The 22,035-nt window shown below is 32.2% G+C and overlaps 2 protein-coding genes and 1 long non-coding RNA gene across 5 annotated transcripts; 1 reads left to right on the top strand and 2 right to left on the bottom strand.

Annotated features, from left to right (window-relative positions):
• The first annotated feature begins 233 nt into the window (after positions 1 to 233).
• On the top strand, positions 234 to 1,041 carry LOC141044599 (uncharacterized). The gene is made up of 2 exons (XR_012216198.2): positions 234 to 491; positions 792 to 1,041. It is a non-coding gene; the product is annotated as an uncharacterized LOC141044599 (long non-coding RNA).
• An 818-nt stretch (positions 1,042 to 1,859) lies between these two features.
• LOC112273612 (uncharacterized) lies at positions 1,860 to 3,849 on the bottom strand. 3 transcript variants are annotated; one of them, XM_024502553.3, is made up of 3 exons: positions 3,247 to 3,849; positions 2,652 to 2,885; positions 1,860 to 2,421 (listed from the first exon to the last, which is right to left on the bottom strand). In XM_024502553.3, the coding sequence occupies exons 1-3, from the start codon at positions 3,319 to 3,321 to the stop codon at positions 2,113 to 2,115; spliced, it is 618 nt and encodes a 205-aa protein (XP_024358321.1). In that variant the 5' UTR covers positions 3,322 to 3,849; the 3' UTR covers positions 1,860 to 2,112. The 3 variants fall into 3 exon arrangements, with proteins under 3 accessions (XP_024358321.1, XP_024358320.1, XP_024358322.1); XM_024502552.3 differs by having other exon boundaries at positions 2,637 to 2,885; positions 3,247 to 3,729; XM_024502554.3 differs by having other exon boundaries at positions 2,087 to 2,421; positions 2,603 to 2,885; positions 3,247 to 3,796.
• An 8,324-nt stretch (positions 3,850 to 12,173) lies between these two features.
• On the bottom strand, positions 12,174 to 15,615 carry LOC112273674 (calcium-transporting ATPase 3-like). The gene has a single exon (NM_001426558.1). The coding sequence runs from the start codon at positions 15,476 to 15,478 to the stop codon at positions 12,575 to 12,577; it is 2,904 nt and encodes a 967-aa protein (NP_001413487.1). The 5' UTR covers positions 15,479 to 15,615; the 3' UTR covers positions 12,174 to 12,574.
• Between the last annotated feature and the right edge of the window lie 6,420 nt (positions 15,616 to 22,035).

Here is a 22,035-nt window from a genome sequence, read left to right as displayed (position 1 = left end):
AGATTGCATCTGAGCGGCAGCTGCGATCCGACGGCCCACGATGGCGGAGCTAGTCGATTTAGTAGTGAGGTTTATGCGCCACAATTCGATGAGGCTGACAGAGTTCATGCCGCATCAGGGGCTGGAAGGAAGGTCCTATTGAAGGATCCCACTCCCGATCGTCCGTACGGGAGTGGCGCAGGCCATCGGCACTTAAATTCTGGTTGTGGGTTTTTACTGCCGTCACCTGTGAACGTGTGTTCGTGTGAGATTTGGTGCTTCTGTCAGTGCGCATTGCAGGAAGTGGGGTTTTGAAGATCGATCGAGGCAGGATGTGTTACTCCGTGAGATGCAGTAAATGTGGGAAGACGTCATGGGCGGGGTGCGGGAAGCACGTCCCGGGCGTTTACAACGGCATCGCCGACAAAGAGAAGGATTTGTGCCTGTGCAAGAGCTGGCCTGGAGTGGAGCTTCCCTCTCATTTGGCTTCTAAGGTTCAAGAGGCTGGAACGGTAAAAGCCCTTGTCCCAATTTCGCTTTAACGTTTCGAGTTTCTTCTTAATTTGCCAGTTTCTAGGAACATTTCTTGCTACCTGACTCTCGATTCGTCTGGTCTGTTCCCCTGTTTGAAATCAGGGTTATGGTGTAAGTTTTCTTGAGGAAACAACCTCCATTGTCAATTTCGAATTTTGTCGTCTTCAAATAGTTAGACAGATGGCAGAAAGGGCCGCGCCACAAAATCGATTGAGTCTGATGCGGTCACAGGGGATAATTGTTCTTTTTTATGATTGTAAATTGGTTGTGGTGTGCAGGCTGACAGTGCTTGCGCCAATTGAGGATGCAATCATGCTGCCAAGCTAGGGTGGAGCAGACAACTGCATGAAGTTGGTCCTGTGCTCATCGGTGTGAAGGTTTGTGAAGAGACTAGACATCCTATCCTTGAGAGGTCGAGGAAGCATGAAAATTTACTGGTGACTTGAAATATCTGCCGAGAGATATTTGTACTGGTTATACAACCTGTTATCTGCCCCATTCAGTAAAGTACGACAACAGTTGCCACAAGTTCTGAATGCGCTATGTTCCAAAGCGTTGTCAAAATGCATCATCAGATTTTCACAAAAACCTGAAATGCCTGATCAATGACACTGAATAATCGTAATAGCTCACCCAGACTATTACGATTGTCATTAACTCTTTTCCCAGCTATTTACATCCTGAGAGGTGAACCACTCAAATTCAGTCACTGAGATTCTCGCCAAATAGATCTAATTACTACTAATCGTACGGAGTGGAGGGTACGATGAACCAGACAGTTTTACAAAGTGCCTGTTGGCATCCACCATAGGATGCTGCAATTAGATTTACTTATCCATTTAAATCGCGCTGTAGATGGAATTAAACGATAACGTTTTTCATAAATTACAGTAGAAACTTGCAGCATGCAATACTACCAACGCAATTAACAAATTTCCGCGAGCTGAACGACGAGAATTTCGAGACAAGCACAGAAACTAGCATAAACATATCACTGGACACCACATTTTCCACCTTCTATCGACAGCATCACGGATGTGAGCTTGTCAACGAAGTCATTCTCCGCCTAAGGAAAAATTATTAGTTTCGTCTTCGAGCTACTCAGCACCGATACTTCAAACCTGGTTACATCTGAAAAAGCATAGATGAGACCTTACTACACGAGTGCTGAAACACTATACAATTAAATTGCTCCTCAATAAACGCTAGTCAATTGTGCTCACAGATAACCTAGCAATGCTAAAACTATGAATCTCAATGTGGTACTGAGAAATGCTAATTGAAACTGCATGAACAGCTCGTCTCCAATGCTGAATCACGATAGGCATGGTTTCAGAGATTTTAGATATCATAACGATGATGCGTCATCGGTGGAATAACGCAACATCCTGAATTAGTTCCAGTTCGACAGCGCATCAATTTGAATATGCGTGCACAATGAAGGGAAGACAGTAAACTGATCAACCACAATCACAAGTCAAGCCCAGACCTCGTCACATGTACAAACTGACGCAAGACCGACCCTTAACCCCAATATCTCCTATTGCTAAACATTGCAGTACGTTGACATGGCTGTGTTAATTTGAGATAATTCAATAATTAATTGGACGCTTTCATCTGAATTATATGACTATTTACTAAATCAACAGCACTGAAATGCCCGCGGCTCATCGTTTGCAAGCTTTTTGTTTCTCTGGAAGGTGAAACAAGTGACGTTACTCCTAAGGGGAGAGTAGCGAAACCAGAAAATGGCCTGATTTTTGAGTTTTGACTTCCTCCTGCCCTCAAACCCAATAGATGAGACCTTATCGACTGACTGATAGAGCCAAATCCTCCAAAATTAGAGGGATTCGACACATTCAGGAGCGGAACTCGTAATGAATGAGAGCTTGTATGAAATTCATGACCCTGCAAACAGAGCATATAGTGATTAATTTGCTTCACATACAGCGTGCTAAGTTTCTATGTAGAAAACCTACTCGATACTGATCAAATGAAAAACTAACATACCAAAGAAATAACAGGCGAGCACTCTTACAACCCAATTTGAATGGAATGTAGAAAAGTTACTAAGGAGATGCAAAATTACCAAAAGAATCCATATGAGTGAAGGGGTTTCTAACATTTTGGAATTCAACCTGGTGGTGCTGTGGATGGCTGCTGTTGATTCTTTGTGATTGCCCTGGAGCAGACGGTGGGCCTTGAGGAGGCTGTACTCCTCTCCAACGTTGTACAGTTTTGTAGATATGGGTGGGGAGCCGAAACAAAAAATGTAATCGATTTTGAAACTTCTCTCTCCTCGTTGCATTATCACGATTTACATAGTGATTGAGCTCAGATGCACGCCGGTAAAGCCTTGGGAATCCATACAACTGCAGCCAAGAGAAACAAAACTGTTGAGTTCCCATAATAAGCTATTATAATCGCACGTCACCTCGTGGCAATTTACAACCAACCGTAAGCGCCGAAACTTAAGGGTGTCAATCGGAAGCAAAGAAGTGGTGATTCCAGAGGCGCTGGATGGTTCCACCACATTCCAAACCCTAAGCCTCAGAATGGCTTTGCAATATCTTCAGATAATCAATGGAAGCATTACACTTTGGGTTAGAAAGAATTGTAAAGAAACCACCACAGCTCACGAGGTAGGATGTTTAATGATTATAAATCTACCTTAGGGTTTGACAGGAAATTCCGAGTGGCCGAGGTCAAGGGCATAAATGAGGAAAAGCATACCTTAGCAACAAGGAAGACGATGACCTTTTTTGCAAGCGAGAAGGCAACGACCTTCACTATTAAGGGAGCCACCATCTTAGGGCCTCATCAGCAATGACCCCCTTTGCCCAATACTGTTTCTACCCTACCTACCAAACTAAAGCAATTTCGAAAAATTCAGGCGCTGTAAAGCTCTCTTCACTGGGGCGATTCCTCTTAGATGAAATTCTGGGCGTTAAAATGCAAAAACGACGACCCTTCACTCAAACTTCTCCTGTAGATCATGCCCAACAGATTCGACCAAACCTACGAACAAAATCGGTCACTAAAAGTGACGCGATCCCCGGATCATACAACCTAATTGAGTGCTTCCGGATTTGAGCTCCACGGACTTCCACCGATGACTGTTCCACCCGAGTAATCTCCACACCAGCTAGAGATTCCCAACCCTAGTTTTCCAATCCTGCTCTCGATCCAACAATGACCGCAACGAAGACGCACTGTACTGTGCAATCCCACACCGACCCACAAAAATCACACTGTCTCACTGCTAGCAAACCCTAACTTCTCTTGGATCCCACCCACAAAGTAATCAGTCCGTGGGTAAACCCTTGTGCCCTTTGTTCCACAAAGCACATGTGTGAAAGGGGCAAAATCTGGTCTTGTTGGATAGTCTCCGTGAATGATTGTTGAACGAGGTGTGAATTCTGGATGTTGTTTGAGTTATTCAAATTTCAGGAAGCAAGAATCATTGATAGAATGGTTGAGAATTGGGTGAGTCTTTATTTCATTCCAATGGCTATTTGGAAGAAATTTATTCAAAGTATGAATAGAACAAAAAATTATAAATTATAACTAAGTTTTTTTTTGCTCCTTCTAAAGAAAATTGTTTTTCAATTTTTGTGCTCTCATTATAAAGAAGACAAGATAATAATATATATATATATATATATATATATATATAAGAAAAAATGATATAGCAACCCAAATTTTTACTAAATTGACCCACATGTGTTAAACCATCATTGTATCCTTTCAACCCCATCCCCATTCTGAACCATTCTCATGTTCCCGACATTCCTGGCCCCACCCCCATCCTTAGCAATGGTTGGGAATGGGGAATGGCCAGAAATAGGGATGGAGGGTTGCAAGGGTGCAATGATGGGGTAAGATGGAGTGGGTCACTTTAGCAATAATTTGAGTCAAATTATCATTATCCTGTATATATATATATATATATATATATAATCATATTTATATGATAACTAATATATATATATAATCATATTTATATGATAACTAATATATGTATATATAAAGTTATTAGTATATTACTTGTAGTTTTTTCCATATGATAGTGGTATATTAATCTTTATTTAATTTCTTGAAAAAGTAGACTTTAAAATAATCAATATTAATAACAGTTATAATAAACTTCTAAAATTTTAAAAAATATTATTTCTGGAGTTTTCGAATTATAAAAAAGAACTACTTAATTTTCAATATTTATGTTTTTAATAAAGATTCAAAATAAACATGTTAAGAACAGATAACATGCTAACAATTAATCGTACATTAACTGTATGTGTTACTGAGTATTCATGTCTTTAATACTTGGCCAACTTTAAAATTGCATTGTATAGGGCACTCCTTCAGAGATGCATTGACGAATTGGGAGAAGTTGGTTAATTTGAAGTTAATATATTGATAATTATAGTCATTGCAAAATTTGCAAATTTTAGCTCCTTTGTGTAGATAGGCATATGATTGAAAATTCTATAACTTTACAAGCTTAAAAGAAAAAAGAAAAAGAAAAAACCTTTGTGGACATACTACCATGGATATAACAGAAGTGTCATAATCGTTTCCTAAATGCTAAATCAAAATAAATGACTAAATAAATAAATAAATGTGAGTTTATTAGCTCTGAATAACTTTATTCTTGAGAAGATTTTATTCAAACATATTTATGAAATGAATAAATATAATGTGATTACTTGTACCAGTACAAGGAATATCAAATTAATCCTTTTTATATTAAATATTAAAAACTATATCAGATTAATATATAATTAATTGTAAAAAAACATTCATTTTGTTTCTCAAGTTGTATAGCTTCTTAAATATTCTTAATTACGTTTCTTATACACATTTTTTTATATACATTAAACTTTAATGTATAATATTCTTCTTGTCCTTCTTCTTCAATCAATTTTATTTACTTTTATTAATATTTTTTTACCTCCTGATTTTGTGAAATTGCTCCTAATATCTTCAAATTTTCTTCAATTTGACACCTCTGATATTTTTATTCTGATTAGATTTTAATTACATACTCTTACATGTTAACTTTAAAATTTGCAACAACAGCATTTCTAACTCAATTCACATAGCATGTTTCTAGTTGCTACATAGAATGCCATACTATATACAAATACTCTTAATTTTGCATAGTATAGATAATTATTTTATTTTATTTTTTACTTTTTTCAAATGTGAAGTTGTGTGTATTGGTTCAAATTTTTATTTAAATACTTGACTATTAATATATAATAAACAACTTTTATCCAAAAATATTTTGAGATTTTACAATATCAAACTAATAAAATTAATTTGGTGGTAAATATATATATATATATATATATATATATATATAATTCTTTAATATAATTTAGTTATGATTTTTTATATGGTTTATATTTTTTAACTTGTAGTGACAATCAATCAATACCACATACTTATTCTACAAGTAGAGTACAAGAATTTCATAAAGACTTCAGTAAAAAAATACCATGCAATTATTTTGGTAGATTGAAAAGTGGCAAGAAATTTACTTGGCAATAATAACATCTAAATCATTATTGTTTTGTTTCACTGGAATCGGAAACAAATATCTATTAAATTTTACATTTCTTCTAATATAATTTGACTGTATTGAGTTTTAATAACCAAAAACGAATTTATCGTTTCTTTTTTAAACACTAATATTTTCAATTTTCTTTCAAACATGGAGACTTTACTTTTGTTTAAAATTTCCATAGATCAATTTATTAATTTAAAATTTTTTTAGATACTTTATAAAATATTGTAAAAATGTAATTTAAAATCCTTATACTTTTAAATCTTCTATTCTTTGTTATTTTATATTTTTATTTTATAAATTTTAAATTATAAATTGGATGACTTAAGTTCTACACATTACTTGGTACTTCACTTACAAATCTAACACATTTAGATTCATGCTTATTTGTAACTTGCATACTTTTATATTGTATATATATATATATATATATATATATATGTATGCATGCATGAATAGACTGGCATTGCTTTCAAAAAGTATTTAACAAAAAATAATTATTATATACATACATATATATATATATATATATATATATAGATTCCAAAATTATAATTATTTATTTCCTTACTTCTTTTTTCTAATAATTTATTGTTTTATTATACATGAGCACTCTTTCTATGACAAAAACAATTGTCTTTGTATGGATTACAAAATATTTTTCAAGCTTAAGATTTTTAATAACTAACAAAAATAATAATTTAAATTCATAGTTGCTAATAACTGAAAATAAAATTTTAAAGCATGTTCCAGTCATTTATATTAACTAAATAAATAACTAAAAATTCTTAAAATAATTATCATAGAGCAATTCTCAAAAAATATATAACCAATCTATTTGTTTCTTCCTATTGTTGATTGCTAATCTTAAAATATCTATATATATATCTATATATATATATATATATGTAATTATTCATTTTTTATTTTTATTATTATTTTTATTATTTTTTAATACTTCTATTTACTAAAAGTGAATCATATAATAGTATTTTAAAAACTATGCTTTATACAATATGGTGTGAGTCACTAAAGTGACTCATTTAAATACTTAATATAAAAAATACACTTATTATGTTTAAAATCACAAATCAATAGAAGTTACAAACAAAGATAGAAAATAGAATATAATCTTTTTTAAATTTCATTGTTTTTATAGCAAAGATTTGCTATTATGTATCTTAGTTTTAATAGATGTTGTTAATAAAAAGTATCAATATTCTTTCCAATATTTGTAAGATTTTTAACTAGCTTTCATGTATATTCACTAATATTATATCTATACCAATGAATAAGATATTCTAATCTATTTTAGATTTGCCTTGAATCAAAGACTTCTTTTATTTCATACTTTTGGGTATTATTCACTTCTATGAGAGGGTAAGGCATTTTTTTGTCTTCCTAGTATATCTATTATCTTATATGGCTTAAGAAGAGACACATGAAATATGAAAGTAATCTTCATAGATTCTATTAGATATAATTGATAAGCAATTGAATAAATCTATTCATATGTAGGAAATAGTCAAAGTTTATTATAATCCAAATTGTTATAAAGATAAATAATCTTGATGTTATAACAAAGTAATTATATATTGTTGCCAACATGGAATTGAGGTTGTTCTTTACGATAAGCATTTGTATTGATCTTTTATCATTCTTGAGTTTTTTCTAGTTGTACCTTCATTGTTGTATATAACTTAGATAAATGATTTGCTAAATCTTCCATTGTAAGTTTATCAACTTTTGAAATATCAAGTTATGAATAATAATTATAATTGGCAAAGAAAGGTATTTATTGCATAAAATAATATATCATATTATTATAAGTAAATTTTTTTAATGATAAAAGATCTTTTTAATCATTTTATTGATATTTTATGGAATACTTCAAATATTGCTTCAAAACTTAATTCATTCAATCTATTTGTTCATCAATTTGAGGATGAAAAATTAAAGATATTTTTATATCTATCTTTAGAATCTTAAAAAGACCTTTCTAAAATCTTAATACAAATTAAGTCCTTTGATTCCATATAATATATTTTGACAATCGATGAAAGCAATAAATATTGTCAAAGAAAAGTTTAGTTATTTTTTTACTTATAATAGATTTTATACATAATATAAAATATAATATCTTGGTGAATCAATCTATTATAATCAATATAGAGTCAAAAGAATATGAAAATAAAAGACTTGTAATAAAGTTTATAGAAACATAAGATTATGATTGGTTTAGATCAATTAATAGCTGAAGAAGTCCATAAAATTGATGACAAGGAGTTTTTAATCTTGAAAAAATGTCACATAATTGTACAAAGTCTTTAACTATCTTCTACATTTGAAGCCACTAAAAATCTCTAGATATTAGCTTCAAAGTCTTATTTTATCCAAAATGTCAAGTTGCTAGAAAGTTATGAAAAGTTTGAAGAATATATAATTATGTTTTATCTTGTAGAATATATAATAGTGCCTCAAAATAAAATAGATTATTTTTTAACTCAAACTTAGAAGAATCACGAGATATAAAAAAATATATATTCTTAATATCATGAACAAGAAAAACAGACAATATACTTAATTGAACTTGCTTGAAAAAAATTTGAGTTAATAGCCAATGTTAATTTCATTGCTTTAAGATGAAAATGCTTTGGTTTTAAGAAAATCATTCTTTGTTAATGAAAAGTTGGATTTTCTTCTTTTGATACAAAATAAAAACATCTAGAAAACACATCTAATAAACCTTGTTATTTTTTGGATCAATATGTGATCTTGAAATCAAATCTTGATAAAGATATGTTCTAATGGGCTTGGCAATGATTCAAAATATGTACCAATATAAAGTGCTTGAGATTTATGTGATTTATATCTACATTGTTTGGATTAGAAGTGTCTTTTAGATAATGACACTATTCTTGAAATAAATCCATAATTCTAAGAAGCTCTTCATTATGGATCTTATTGTTAATTTTGGCTATTAATATTTTCTTGGATTAAAAAGCTAGTAAAAAGAGCTTGTCAATTTCTTCTTTTTGTAATGAAATAACACCTATAATAAAGTTTGATATTTATTTTTATAAAAAATGCATTGAAAAAGTTGATATAATACAAGATTGGTGCAAAAATAGATGGTATCTTTAAGGCTTCAAAAGATACTTCAACTTCTTTGTTCTATTTAAGATTATCTTTACATGTCAAATATATAAAGTAAGTTGCTATTTGAAAAAAGTTCTTGATGAAGATCTGATATTAATTGACAAATTTCAAAAATATTACAAATTTTTAATTTTTTTAGAATATTTTCATCCATGATAGTTTGGACCTTCTTAAGATCTATCATATGGCCATCATTTGAAATGATGTATCCTAAGGAGTAAACTTGAATAGCATGAAATATATAGTTTTCTATTTTGGCATAAATCTTGTATTTTTTATGTTATTGAAAATGCTATTGAATAAAGTTCATACTCTTTTGTGTTCTTGGAATAGATTAAATTCTTGTCTAGATAATAATTGACAAAGTCATCAAGAAACTTATGAAAGACATCATTCATTAGATGCTGAAAAGTAATTGGTGCATTTGTGAGTTCAAAAGGCATGACATTAGCTTGATTCTAAATGCAGTCTTTTATTCATCTCCTTATTTGATGCACACCAAATTGTATGTTTTTTGTAGATTTATTTTTGTATAGAACTTTGCTTGATTGAATTAATCAAGAAGTCTTGAAATCAAATGTAAAGGATACCTATTCTTCATGGTGATCTTATTAAGTCATCAATAATCAACACACATCCGTAATGATTCATCTTTTTTCTTCACAAATAAAATAGTAGCTTATGTTGGAGATTTAAAATGGCATATGAAGTTTTTAGCTAAGTTCTTATAAATGTATTCTTTTAATACAACCAACTTATTATATAATAAGTTGTAGATTGATCCAAATGGTGGTTGAGCTCCTTCTTGAAGTTTAATGGAATAGTCATAAAAACAATGTTCTAGAAGTATATTTGTATTTTTTTTTTCAAAAATGTCTTCATAATCTTAGTATTGGCTTAAAATGCCACTTAAAGACTTTTTTGCATCAAAAATAGATATGATATATATAGGAAAAATTGACCATTTTTTTGTCACATTCATGAAAGCTCTTGTATCTAATAATAAAGATTTAGATATATTAGATTTAGGGATTTTTACTTGATTAGCAAAATCTTAGGCTAAACTTTAAAAAAATAAAAATTATAAGTAATCTAATTTATTTAGGGATTATAATTTTTTAGCCACAATAATCTTAAAATAATTTGATTAAAAATAGATCTAATTATATTAAATATTACTAACCTATTATAACCATTAGTTGTTACATTTAAAAGAATAATTTTATAGGTAATATTTTAAAAAGATAAAAAATAATTATTTATTACTTCTATATTTAGAATTTTTATTTTTTAAATTAAATTTATATCTTGTTTTTAAATAAAGTCTTTCTTTATAAAACAGGTCAAGGCTTTTGAATCTAATAAAACTAAGATTTGTGATTTTTTGGTCCTAAATAAATTTTTATCATAAAGCAAGGTAAAGGATCTAAAGAAAGAATGAGACCTTTATTAGATATTGCATAAGATTCTAGCCGCATAGTCCTTATTATAATTGAAAAAATTGATTTTTTGATATGTTGTCTTCTTTGACAACTATGCTCTTCATTTTGTGATTACATTGTTTCTTTGGACAATGTTAAATAATATGCTTAGATTCTCTATAATATAAATAAAAACCTTCTTGATGACTTCAAATCATTTCTTGTTTAATAAGAGGTTTAAAATATACCATACCCATTTAAATAGGTTTTGGTCTTGATAAATAAACTTAAATGAAGTTCGAGGTTATACACATGTCTTGACTTATATTTCTCCAACCAAATCTTTATTCTTGACATCTTTCAAATATTCAATTATTACATGCAATGGCTTAAGCAATAAATTGCTTCAATAAGTCTGCTCTTGGCATCATCAACAGTAAAACTTTGATGTTATCTTTTAATGCATATCAAAATTTATTGATAAGAGCTTTATCATTTCAATACATATTTTATGTGAGGTTTTAGAATTCAATAGCATATGTAATAGCTAAATGTAATCCTTATCATAAAGATATAAGTTTAATCCTTGCTACTTTTTTTCAATTACTTTTTTCAAATATGGCCATAAAGACTTCTAAAAATGAATTTAAGTGACAGAATAGTTGTGAATTATTTTCCATCAATGGTGTCAATCAAAAAAGACACTTCTAAGTAGAAATGTGTTTATAAATTTGACTTAAGTAAATTTATTGAGGTATTAAGATAAATGCAATCTCAAGTAGATCTTTACTTACTGTAAAAATCCTCAATATTTTGATCTAGTTCCATCAAATATCTCTAGCATATTTATCCTTGTTACTCTCATGTTTGTATGAGCAAGATTCTTCAAACTTAGTTGTAAATTTGATTCATTTGCTTCTTTCAATTGTACAACTTCTTAGCATAGATTTTAGACTTCATTATTGACTTCTTTCGTCAGTGTAGGAATACTACTTCCATGATTAATATTGAAGATCTATGAAATTTCCACCTTAAGAGTGTTAAAAAGCTCGTGAATATTTGTAATAATTACAAATCTATTTTTACTTCTGCCAAGAGTAGAATCCATATTTTTCCTTCTACAGACAATTCAAACAAATCTAAAAGTTAAATTAGAAGAAGATAATCTACAACCTCTAATATCAAATGAAAATTTCTACAAAAAAGATAATCAACTCTCTTTAAGGAAAAGATTAGTATTAGAAAATTAAATATTATTTCAAAGGTCAATAGTCTATAACATTTGAAATACAACAATAAAAGTGAGATAATCCAGTCATTTATAAAAATAGAATAAAAATAAAAAATTAATATTCTTATTAAATTGTTAAGAATATGAATCTTAAAGAACTAAAAAATCAATATATTCTTGTTACTCAAAAAGACTAGAAAAATACTCAATGGTAGTATATTATTAAATTAGAATTTCTATTGCTAAAGATAAAAAGACTCGAAAGCCTTAAAATAAGATTAAATACCAAAAAGACATTGACATGAATGAAGAAGGCTTCACCATTGTTGCTTTAATTAGAAGCTACTTGGCGACATTCTATAAGACCTTTGAAAAATGTCCAACTGGCAAGACATATATCTAACTTGTAAGAGAAGTTTCCTATATGCACAAGTTACTAGCATGTGCAATATGTGGCTAACTTTTGGCCAAGTTTCTAACCTACCAATCAACTACAAATATATCTAGAAACAAACATGTCTATGAAACTTCTAAAAAGCTTTGCCTCAAGATAATATCAAATCTATCTACATTCATCATCTATCTACATAATACAGGTTCAAGGATAGAAATGAAGTAGTAGTGGTTCATGCAACAGCATGGGTGCGGATTCTGCAACATGAGGTTGGAGGTGATTGATCACATGTTGTAGGGAGTTTTAATGAAGCGACGCTTAAGCAGCTTGTAAAACTCTGATAGCAAGAAGAAGACGAACACCGAGACGATCACGATGATCCACTCCCAGGTAATGCCTTCCTGCTTGAAGACTTCCGTGTTGAGCGTGCCGATGTAGATGGTGGGGATGGGCAGAAGAGCACCGATGAACACACTCGCAACCAAAACTTTGTTGGAGAAGAACCGCGAGGCGCCGCCTCCCTCAGCAGTGAGCAAACTGGCACGGAGGTGGCGGCAGTTGTAAGCGTGGAAGAGGATCATCCACGTGAAGGACAGTTGAACTGTGGACCTGGCGCGGAAGATGGTGGAGCATTCTTGTAAGTTGGCGGTGGTGTTGCAGAGAGTGGCGAGGTCGGAGTTTCCGAAGGGGTAGATGACGAGCACCCATGATGCCAGGGCGAGGATGCCTATGAAGGTGCCGAAAATGAAGATGTCCATGATGAGCTCCACAGTGAAAAGTCCTTTGACGTGGGGAGGGACTTGCATCACGGAAGAGGAGGCCGGCTCAATTCCCAGAGCCATGGCAGGCGGTGTTCCCGTGACGAGATTCAGAAAGAGAATCTGCACTGGGGATAGTGGAAAGACGGAAGTGCCCGTCCGATCCTTGAAAGCCAAACCTATCAGTAGCACTATCACTTGTCCGACGTTAGTGCTCAGCAGGTGCAACACGAACTTCTTGATGTTGGAGAAAATCCTCCGCCCTTCGCCGATGGCTTGTACTATGGTTGCGAAGTTGTTGTCTGTGAGCACGATGTCACTGCTTGTCTTGGCCACATCACTACCTGCGCCCATGGCGATTCCCACATCGGCCTTCTTCAAACTGGGCGCGTCGTTCACCCCGTCGCCGGTCATGGCCACGAATTTCTTTCTCCGGTGGAGCGCGTCGATCATTCTCACCTTCGTTGAGGGTGTGCACCGCGCAATTACAAGAGGGAGATCGACCAGAGCATCCACTTGCTCATCAGTCAGTTGGTCAAATTCTGTCGCGGTCATGACAGATGCTGACAAGGGGACGATTTCATTACCATTCGCTATCTCAGACCCATGTGGTTCCTCTATGATTCCCACTTCCTTTGCAATCGACATAGCGGTGGCTTTATGGTCTCCGGTGAGCATGTGAACTGTAATACCGGCGCGGTGACAATTGCGCACAGATTGCTCAGACTCGACCCGAGGAGTGTCTCTGATTCCAACCAAACCAAGGAATGTCAAGCTTTTCTCAGCGTCGTTACGCTCCCACTTTGAAAGGGGCTTGCCGATGGATCTCTCCGATACTTGCCCGTACGCGAGCACTAGAACCCTTAAACCTTGCTTTGCCATCTCCTCCTGTTGCGTTGAGACGAGCTTCAAGAACCCCTCGTCCCCAGAGATGCTATGTATGTCTCCAGTCCGATCCATCACGTTGTCGCAAATACTGAGCACAACTTCAGAACCCTTCGTGAAAATCTCTAAGAAGTTTCCCGACTCAGTCTGGCATACCATGCTCATCCGCTTCGTGTCTGAGCTGAAAGGAAATTCCTCAACGAGTTCCTTGTGTTTACGCAGAATGGGCATACCCATCTCCATTTTATATGCGAACACTTGGAGGGCGATCTCAGTGGGGTCTCCCCACACTTTACCCTCGGATGCCTCGACGATGTTCGCCGTGTTGCACAAGGCACAGCACTCCACCAGCAATCGATAATTCACATCCTCCAGCGCCGCTGATCTAACTACAGCGACACCCGCCGAAGTGGACAAGTCGCCAACAGTCTCGTACCCTTGCCCAGCGACAATGTACTCAGACTCATGTCCCGGCAGCCAAACGTTCGTCACCACCATCTTTCCCTCCGTCAGCGTACCCGTTTTATCCGAGCAGATATTGGTCACTGCTTGAAGCGATTCCAACGCCACCAGTTTCCTCACCAATGCATGCTGCTTGGCCATACGCCGCACGCCTAGCGCTTGTACAATCGTGATGACTGCAATCAGCCCCTCAGGAATGATAGCAATCGAGAGCGCGATGGCGTAAATCACAACCTCAGTACTGAAGTTAAACTTGTTTACAGCAAACACAATCAGCGCAAGCAGCAGCGCAAATGCGAGGAGCATGTAGGCCATCAGATTAAGCTTCCTCTGCATAGGAGTGGACTGCGTCTTCGTCTCGTTGATGGCCTTGGAAATCTTTCCAATCTCGGTAGACATCCCTGTGCTCACCACAATCGCCTTCCCTCTCCCCTTCACCACCGTAGTACTTGAGTATGACATGTTGGTGCGGTCCCCAATCGAGACATCCTTCCCCCCGATCGGCTGCACAGTCTTCAAAGAAGGCACAGCCTCTCCTGTCAGCAACGCCTCGTCGACTTCCAGGTTCAGAACCTCAATCAGACGACAGTCAGCAGGTACAACATCCCCGACCTCGAACGTCAACAAGTCCCCGGGCACCACATCCCTGCTCGAGATTCGGTGATGGCTTCCGTCTCGAATCACCTTCGCCGAGGGTGACGCCATTTTCCGCAATGCATCCATGGTCTTCTCGGCGCGGTATTCTTGCACAAACCCCACGATTGTATTGAACGCAATCACAATTACCAGAACCCCCGCCTCGGCATAATCCTTCACTGCAAAGGATACAACCATAGCGACGACAAGCACGGCCGTCAGGCCGTTCGAGACCTGCCGCAGCAAGATCTTCCATGGGTTCACCCCAGCCTGCCCCTTCAGCTCGTTGTAACCGTGCTGCTTCAGCAGCTCTGCACTCCGCCCATCCGACACGCCCAGGTTTGGATTCGTCCCCAACGCCTTGCTCACGGATTCCACCGACTGCGCATGCCAGTTGTACCCATCCTCGTCCAAATTCTCATGTCGCTTGTCCCCAGAGCCCTCCATCACCTTCGCAACTTCGCAACTTCGGACATGGCCTTCCCTTCCCCAGTCACGACCTCGATGTCGAAACAACCGGTAATACCAAAGGTGTTACTCAACTGTCAACGGAGCACAGGATCGTCGTCGACAAGTACTGCAATGGTACAATGACTTCGTGGGCGGTGGCATTAGAAGCAGGTCGCAAGTGATAACGATGACCAACCACGCGCAACTGATCACTGGGTACGAAATTTCCGCCTTTTGTCTTTTTACTTCAGAAGGAGTTGCATACTGCAAGGCCAATAGTCATCACAGACGCACGACCTTTGAGTATCTTTTGCCAGATAAGCCATTTTCTCTTGTCAAGAGGTGGCCACACTACCTACCACCCAACAGTCTCCACCGCAAACCCACCTGAATGCACGGACTCATAGCTACGTCATGATCCATGTCGACATTTGTGTGAAGTTCTAAGATATCTAATTTCATGTCTTTGTACTGAAGATTCACACAACTGACGCCATTGAACAGAAGTATTAGTATTCTCTAAAAACTTGCGACTCTTACTATTCACCCTGTTAAACCATTCTAAACCATTTACCAGCATCACGAATGAATGTGTAACACATTTTTTCATTTCATGTCTCAAGTCAACTCTTAGCTTCTAGATGTCGATGTTTAAACTTCATAGGATAGAGTATCGCATCCCTTTACTTCTCTCTCGCTCTCTCTTTCTCTCGCCAAAGACACTCACACAAACGTCAGATTCTCAGAATGCAAAAAAAAATGTGAGACCATTTCATAGGGTGAATCAGGATGAATGACGTGGAAGTAATGGCTAAGATTTCCACGTTGCAAAACCCCTCCATGCAAACACGTCGAGATTCTCACCCCCTCGGAGCAGCACGAGCCTTTAGCGAAACACGGGGAGGCGCCTGCTTCACCCCCACTTACTACCATCCTTTTTCCCCGAAGTGGAGCGGATAAACAAACGGTCCAGGACGATTCGAGCCTGGAAGATCCGTGCGGGCGTTTGGACTGTAGTAGTAACTCTTCCATCATGTCGCAGAATTCTTGACGCGGGGAGGCGTCAACTGAGGGAGATGTGTCAGTCGTCGAGCACGAGGACAAGGCCGTCGGTCGAAATTCCGTCCAGGTGCACTTGTAGATCCGTCCCCTAGTAGGATTTATCAGTACGGACGTTGAGTGGCCCCGCATGGCCGAGACCCATCCGCGGTCTTAGGTGGTAAAAGTTCGCCATCGATTTCGTTGCGTGGGTTCTTGGGATGTTTTCGACCTGCCGCCGTGGGACATTGGTTTGGTAATCGTGGAATTTGTGGGTAGGTAGGTAGGAAGGAAAGATTCATGGATGCAGAGGTCCATGTCAAACTTCGAATGACGTGGACGTAGAATGTGAGCAAAGGTTGTTTACGTGCGGTGAAAAGGGATTTGACACTAATGTCTGCTGGTGTACGATTTGGGGGTGTGAAGTAAAGAAAATGTAGGGGTAGAAATTTAATAGAGAATTTGGAAGCTAACATAGTTTATATATATATATATATATATATATATATATGGTTGAAGATAAAGAAGTTAGAACATAATTTGTGAAAAATATTGAATGGAAGAAAATAATGGTGGATATAAGTTATATTGTAAGATGCCTTTATTTTTTTTCTTTACTTAATATATAGTCATTGTTACTTTCTTCAGATCTAATAGAATTATGCATCTTTTGACCGAGAATGTCAATTGTTCTTTTAATCCTTTGGAGTTGTCAAAAATAGATAAATCATAGAAGAATTTATTTTTATAAAAAAGATATAATATCAAAAAATAAATAGTAGATAGACACAGATCTAATAGAATTATGCATCTTTTGACCAAGAATGTTAATTGTTCTTTTAATCCTTTGGAGTTTTCAAAAATAGATAAATCATAGAAGAATTTATTTTTATAAAAAAGATATAATATCAAAAAATAAATAGTAGATAGACACAGATCTAATAGAATTATGCATCTTTTGACCGAGAATGTCAATTGTTCTTTTAATCCTTTGGAGTTTTCAAAAATAGATAAATCATAGAAGAATTTATTTTTATAAAAAAGATATAATATCAAAAAATAAATAGTAGATAGACATAACTTTGAAATTGTTGAACTTATTGGACATGGTTTGTTGGATATTTAGAATGTTATATTAAAGATAATAGAAAAAAGTCAAATATTCAAAATTAATTTAGAATAGGAGTTTATAAAAATGATGGAGAACATTCACAAGAAACATTATTTACATGATCAATTTAAAATTATCAAGTATGGTTTTTACTTTTTTTATTTTTATTTTTTAAAGGTTTTTTCTATTTTAATAAATATTATTTATTATATTATATAATATTAATAAAAAAAATTATTAGTTATTTTGAAAATTTAAAATAAATTATATGATATTATGATATCAATATAATTTTTTATATTATATATATATAGTATTTTTTTACTTTAAATGATATTAAATTATCATACATCTATATTAGTATATTAGCATATATTAGAATTTAAAAGGCGAACATGAGTTTTTAAGATTTTCAATAATCCACTGGTTAGATTGAGTTGAAATTTTGTGCAATAGTACTAGATTTAATTTCAAAAAATCATAAAAATTTTCAAAGCCACTAAATAGTATATTTAAGAAAAATTAGCATTGAAAAATATGCATTAAGATTGAAAAAAAACGCTGGCCAACATTGGAATGGATTTTAAATTTTATCTTCTATTTGGTATGTTTAATCTTTTTTGAATTTTTTATACTTATTACCAACTTAACACTTGAAAAGCATAGAAGTTTTAAGTCAAAATCTATGGTCAAATTATTAATCATTGAGGTTTTAATTTGTTATAGAGTTAATTGATTGTTTATTTAAGATTTAAAATTTAATTAGAATTTGATTAGGATTTTTTAAAATTTTAGGATTTGATTAAAATTTGGTTTAGGATTTAAATTAAAATTTAATTAAGATATTTTTTAAAAAATTATAATTTATTTATATTTATTATTTATAATATTTATTTTTAATTTTAATTTTTAATTTTTTAGTATTTTTTGGAATTTTTATAAAATTCCTTGTATTTTCTTTAAAAATTCTTAAGGATTTTTTAAATATTTTTATATAAATTTTTAAAGATTTTAATTGGATTTGATTAAGTTTTGATTAGAATAATTAAGCTATAATTGGAATTTATTCAAGATTATATAGAATTATTAGAACCTTGTATTGTAATTTCTAATTAATCTTCCACAATCAAGTACTTGGTATATTCTCAATCAAGAATTCATATAATACAATAATGCTTATAAAAATTCAACTTAATCTAATATAAAAATTATATGAAAAAACCAAAATACCACATTAATGTCTATTTGGCTGCTAACTTCAATAGGGATGGAGAAATTGAAGTAGAAAATTTTCTATGTCCAATTGTTAGTTTTTGTTCAAAATTAGTTTTTTTTATGGTCTTTAAAACTTCTTAGTACATATTAGTTTTTATTATACTCCAACTAACAAATCTTTAGATATCACAAAACATATCTTAAACTTATACCTTCTTTATGCATGTCTACTACACTTAATTAATTATATAATTAAGAAATTCTAACTATAAATATTACTTAGAATGCATAAATCAACTAAAAATACTAGCACTAATTTTATTGTTTATAATCCTAATTGCTAATATAAATCCTCTCAAAGTCATTTCAAAACCAAATAAATGAAATTATTTGTACTTGGAATTAATATGGACTTAGTTCGCCAATCCTATATAATTATCTCCAAATACTCTTATATTTTTCTATAGGCAATTTTTTTAGTGGTTGGAGGCCTGATCTTGACCATGACTCACAAACAACCATCTCTTGAATATCAATTCAATCAATCTTAGAATTCTTCTAAAATAATCCTATACTTAGCTTTATTTTAAAATCAATCATATCAACTATTTACTTAATCTATCTTATTTTTATCATTTTATGGTCTTTTAAAAAGTAATAATAGTATTTTTACTATAAAATATAACTTTGAAAGAATTTTTTTGATTAACTTCAAATTATTTAATATTAAGACAAGAAATATAAACTAACAAGATTTTATAAAGCCATGTTTAAATATCTAGAATTCTTATTGAACTAAAATAATATATATATTAGTTATTTTTTTTATTTTTTATTTTTTATATCTTTACCATATAGTTGTGGTACAATACAACAACATAGCATTTGCACATTTTACTTTGTTAGATTTGTTATAAGTGTCATCTATTTTTTGTCCCATTTCAATTTCTATCCATATGCTATCATATTATGTGTTGTCTTGTTTAAGAATGCATTTGACACTTGGTTGTAAAAGATAAACTTGTATTTTGTAACTATTAAAAAAACTAAAAATCCTAGTAAATAAATAAAAAAATTCTAATAAAATCTTAATAATTCTAAGCTTAATCAAATCTTAATTAAATATTTTTTTAAAAAATTAAAAGTCCTAAAAAATCTCTAAAGAAATTATAAAGACATCTTAAATAATTGAAAAAAAAAATCTCTATAAAAACCATAAAGAAATCCTAAGTAAATTCTAAAAAATCTTAATCAAATCTTAAGTAAATTCTAATTATAATCCTAAGAATTCTAATAAAATCCGAAAAAATCTTTAAAAAATCTTAATTAAAACTTAACCAATTATGATCAAACTTTATTGTACTTTTTAAACTTTAATAATTATTCATAAAAATTATTGATCTTAATTTAAAATGTAAAAAAAATTAATCAACTATTTAACAAAAAGGATACAAAATTTTAAAAAAATTAAATTAAAAATTGGAATAAAAAAATCTTAATCTGCTTGAATATGGCTATTTTTTTCAGCTTTGTATCATAGACAAATATATTTATTCTAATAACTATCTAGATAATATGATTAATTAGAAGTTTATAAAAATAGATTAGTTTAATAATATCTTATAGAAAAGTATTATAAAAGCTTTATAAATGTGATTTTATCTTTACATGTATTTATAGATGATTGATAGATTGAACATTTAATCACTAAGTTAGCTATGTATTGCATATGTTAGTAGCTTATAGTATAAGCTAACGATGTGACATACACATGAAAAACTTGCCTTGTAAGTTAAAATACATATGTTATAAATTAGACACTTATTATAGATCTTAAAGAATGTTGCCAAATAGTTCTTAATTAGATAGTATATATATATATATATATATATATAGAGAGAGAGAGAGAGAGAGAGAGAGAGAGAGAGCCTTCTTCACTCTTATCAATTCATTTCTTACTTCTAGTCTAATTTTCAAAGTTAATATCTACTAAAATCAATTAAAATCAATGCTCAAATATTTATATATAAGTTTGTCTTTAATCTTATTTTTCAATTTTCAAAGGTAAAAAATTGATGAAAGTAAATAAACAAGTGAGACTTTTTTCAAAGAAAAATGATAAAATAGAAATTAAGAAGCATATATATTAAGAAAAAAAGTAGAAAAGATAAGAAAACTAAAGATTCTTGAAACGAAGCTAGAAATAAGAAATAAATTCATAAGAATAAAGAAAGCTTCACTCTTGTTTCTACATATATATTATCTATCTAGGAGCTATATGGTTTTATAGGACCTTTGATACATGCTCAATTTCCAAAATATGTGTTTTAACTTACAAGATAAGTTTCCTATATGTATGCTACATAGATAGTTTGTACCCCAAGCTATGAACATATGTGATACATGACTAACTTATTGGCCAAGTTCTTAACCTATCAATCACCTATAGATATGTATAAAGGCGAAATCGCATCTATAAAGCTTTTAGAAAGCTTTTCTATAAGATATTATCAAATTAACCTATGTTTATTTATTTCTATCTATTTATATTTTTATATAATTATTAAAATAAATACATATATTTTTATGATATTATCTTCTTTTTTAGGGACAAGTTCCATAAGGAATAGTGATTAAATACTTAGAAAGTCCAAAATGTGACAAATTATATTTGCCACATATTTTGGCTTTTATTTTCTTCAAAGATAATTAATAAGTCGATTTAGCCATCAATAATGTCTCATTCTATAGTAAAAAGACCATCCTATTATTTGATCATTTTTGAGGCCTTTGTAACTTCTTTCAAACGAAATATTTGTAATACCATTAAAAGTTGTTTCTACCTTTAATAAAATCACCAAACATTGTGAGCTTCTTCCAAGGTTGTAATACCAAACATCTTCTTAAAGATATTCATCTTTATTACATCATCTTAAAGGCTATGAAAATCACAATGTTTTGTCCAATAAGTCAGCAAATAATAGTTTTTGAGTTAAATCTATTGGTTTTTGGTTCTCTTTCTTATAGTTGCTACTAATACAAAGAAATTACAATGAAAGATAGAAGATAGAATATTATCTTTATTGAATATCATTTCTTTTATATAAATATTTAATTAATTCTTCATTTCAATTTTGATGGATGTTGTTGATAAAAAGCTTTGACGTTATCTATTGAATTTGTAAGATTC

This window comes from Physcomitrium patens, chromosome 20 (genome assembly GCF_059467195.1).
Source record: "Physcomitrium patens ecotype Gransden chromosome 20, ASM5946719v1, whole genome shotgun sequence".
In the NCBI taxonomy this organism is placed as follows: domain Eukaryota; kingdom Viridiplantae; phylum Streptophyta; class Bryopsida; order Funariales; family Funariaceae; genus Physcomitrium; species Physcomitrium patens.
This window is presented reverse-complemented; position numbering and strand designations above follow the sequence as displayed.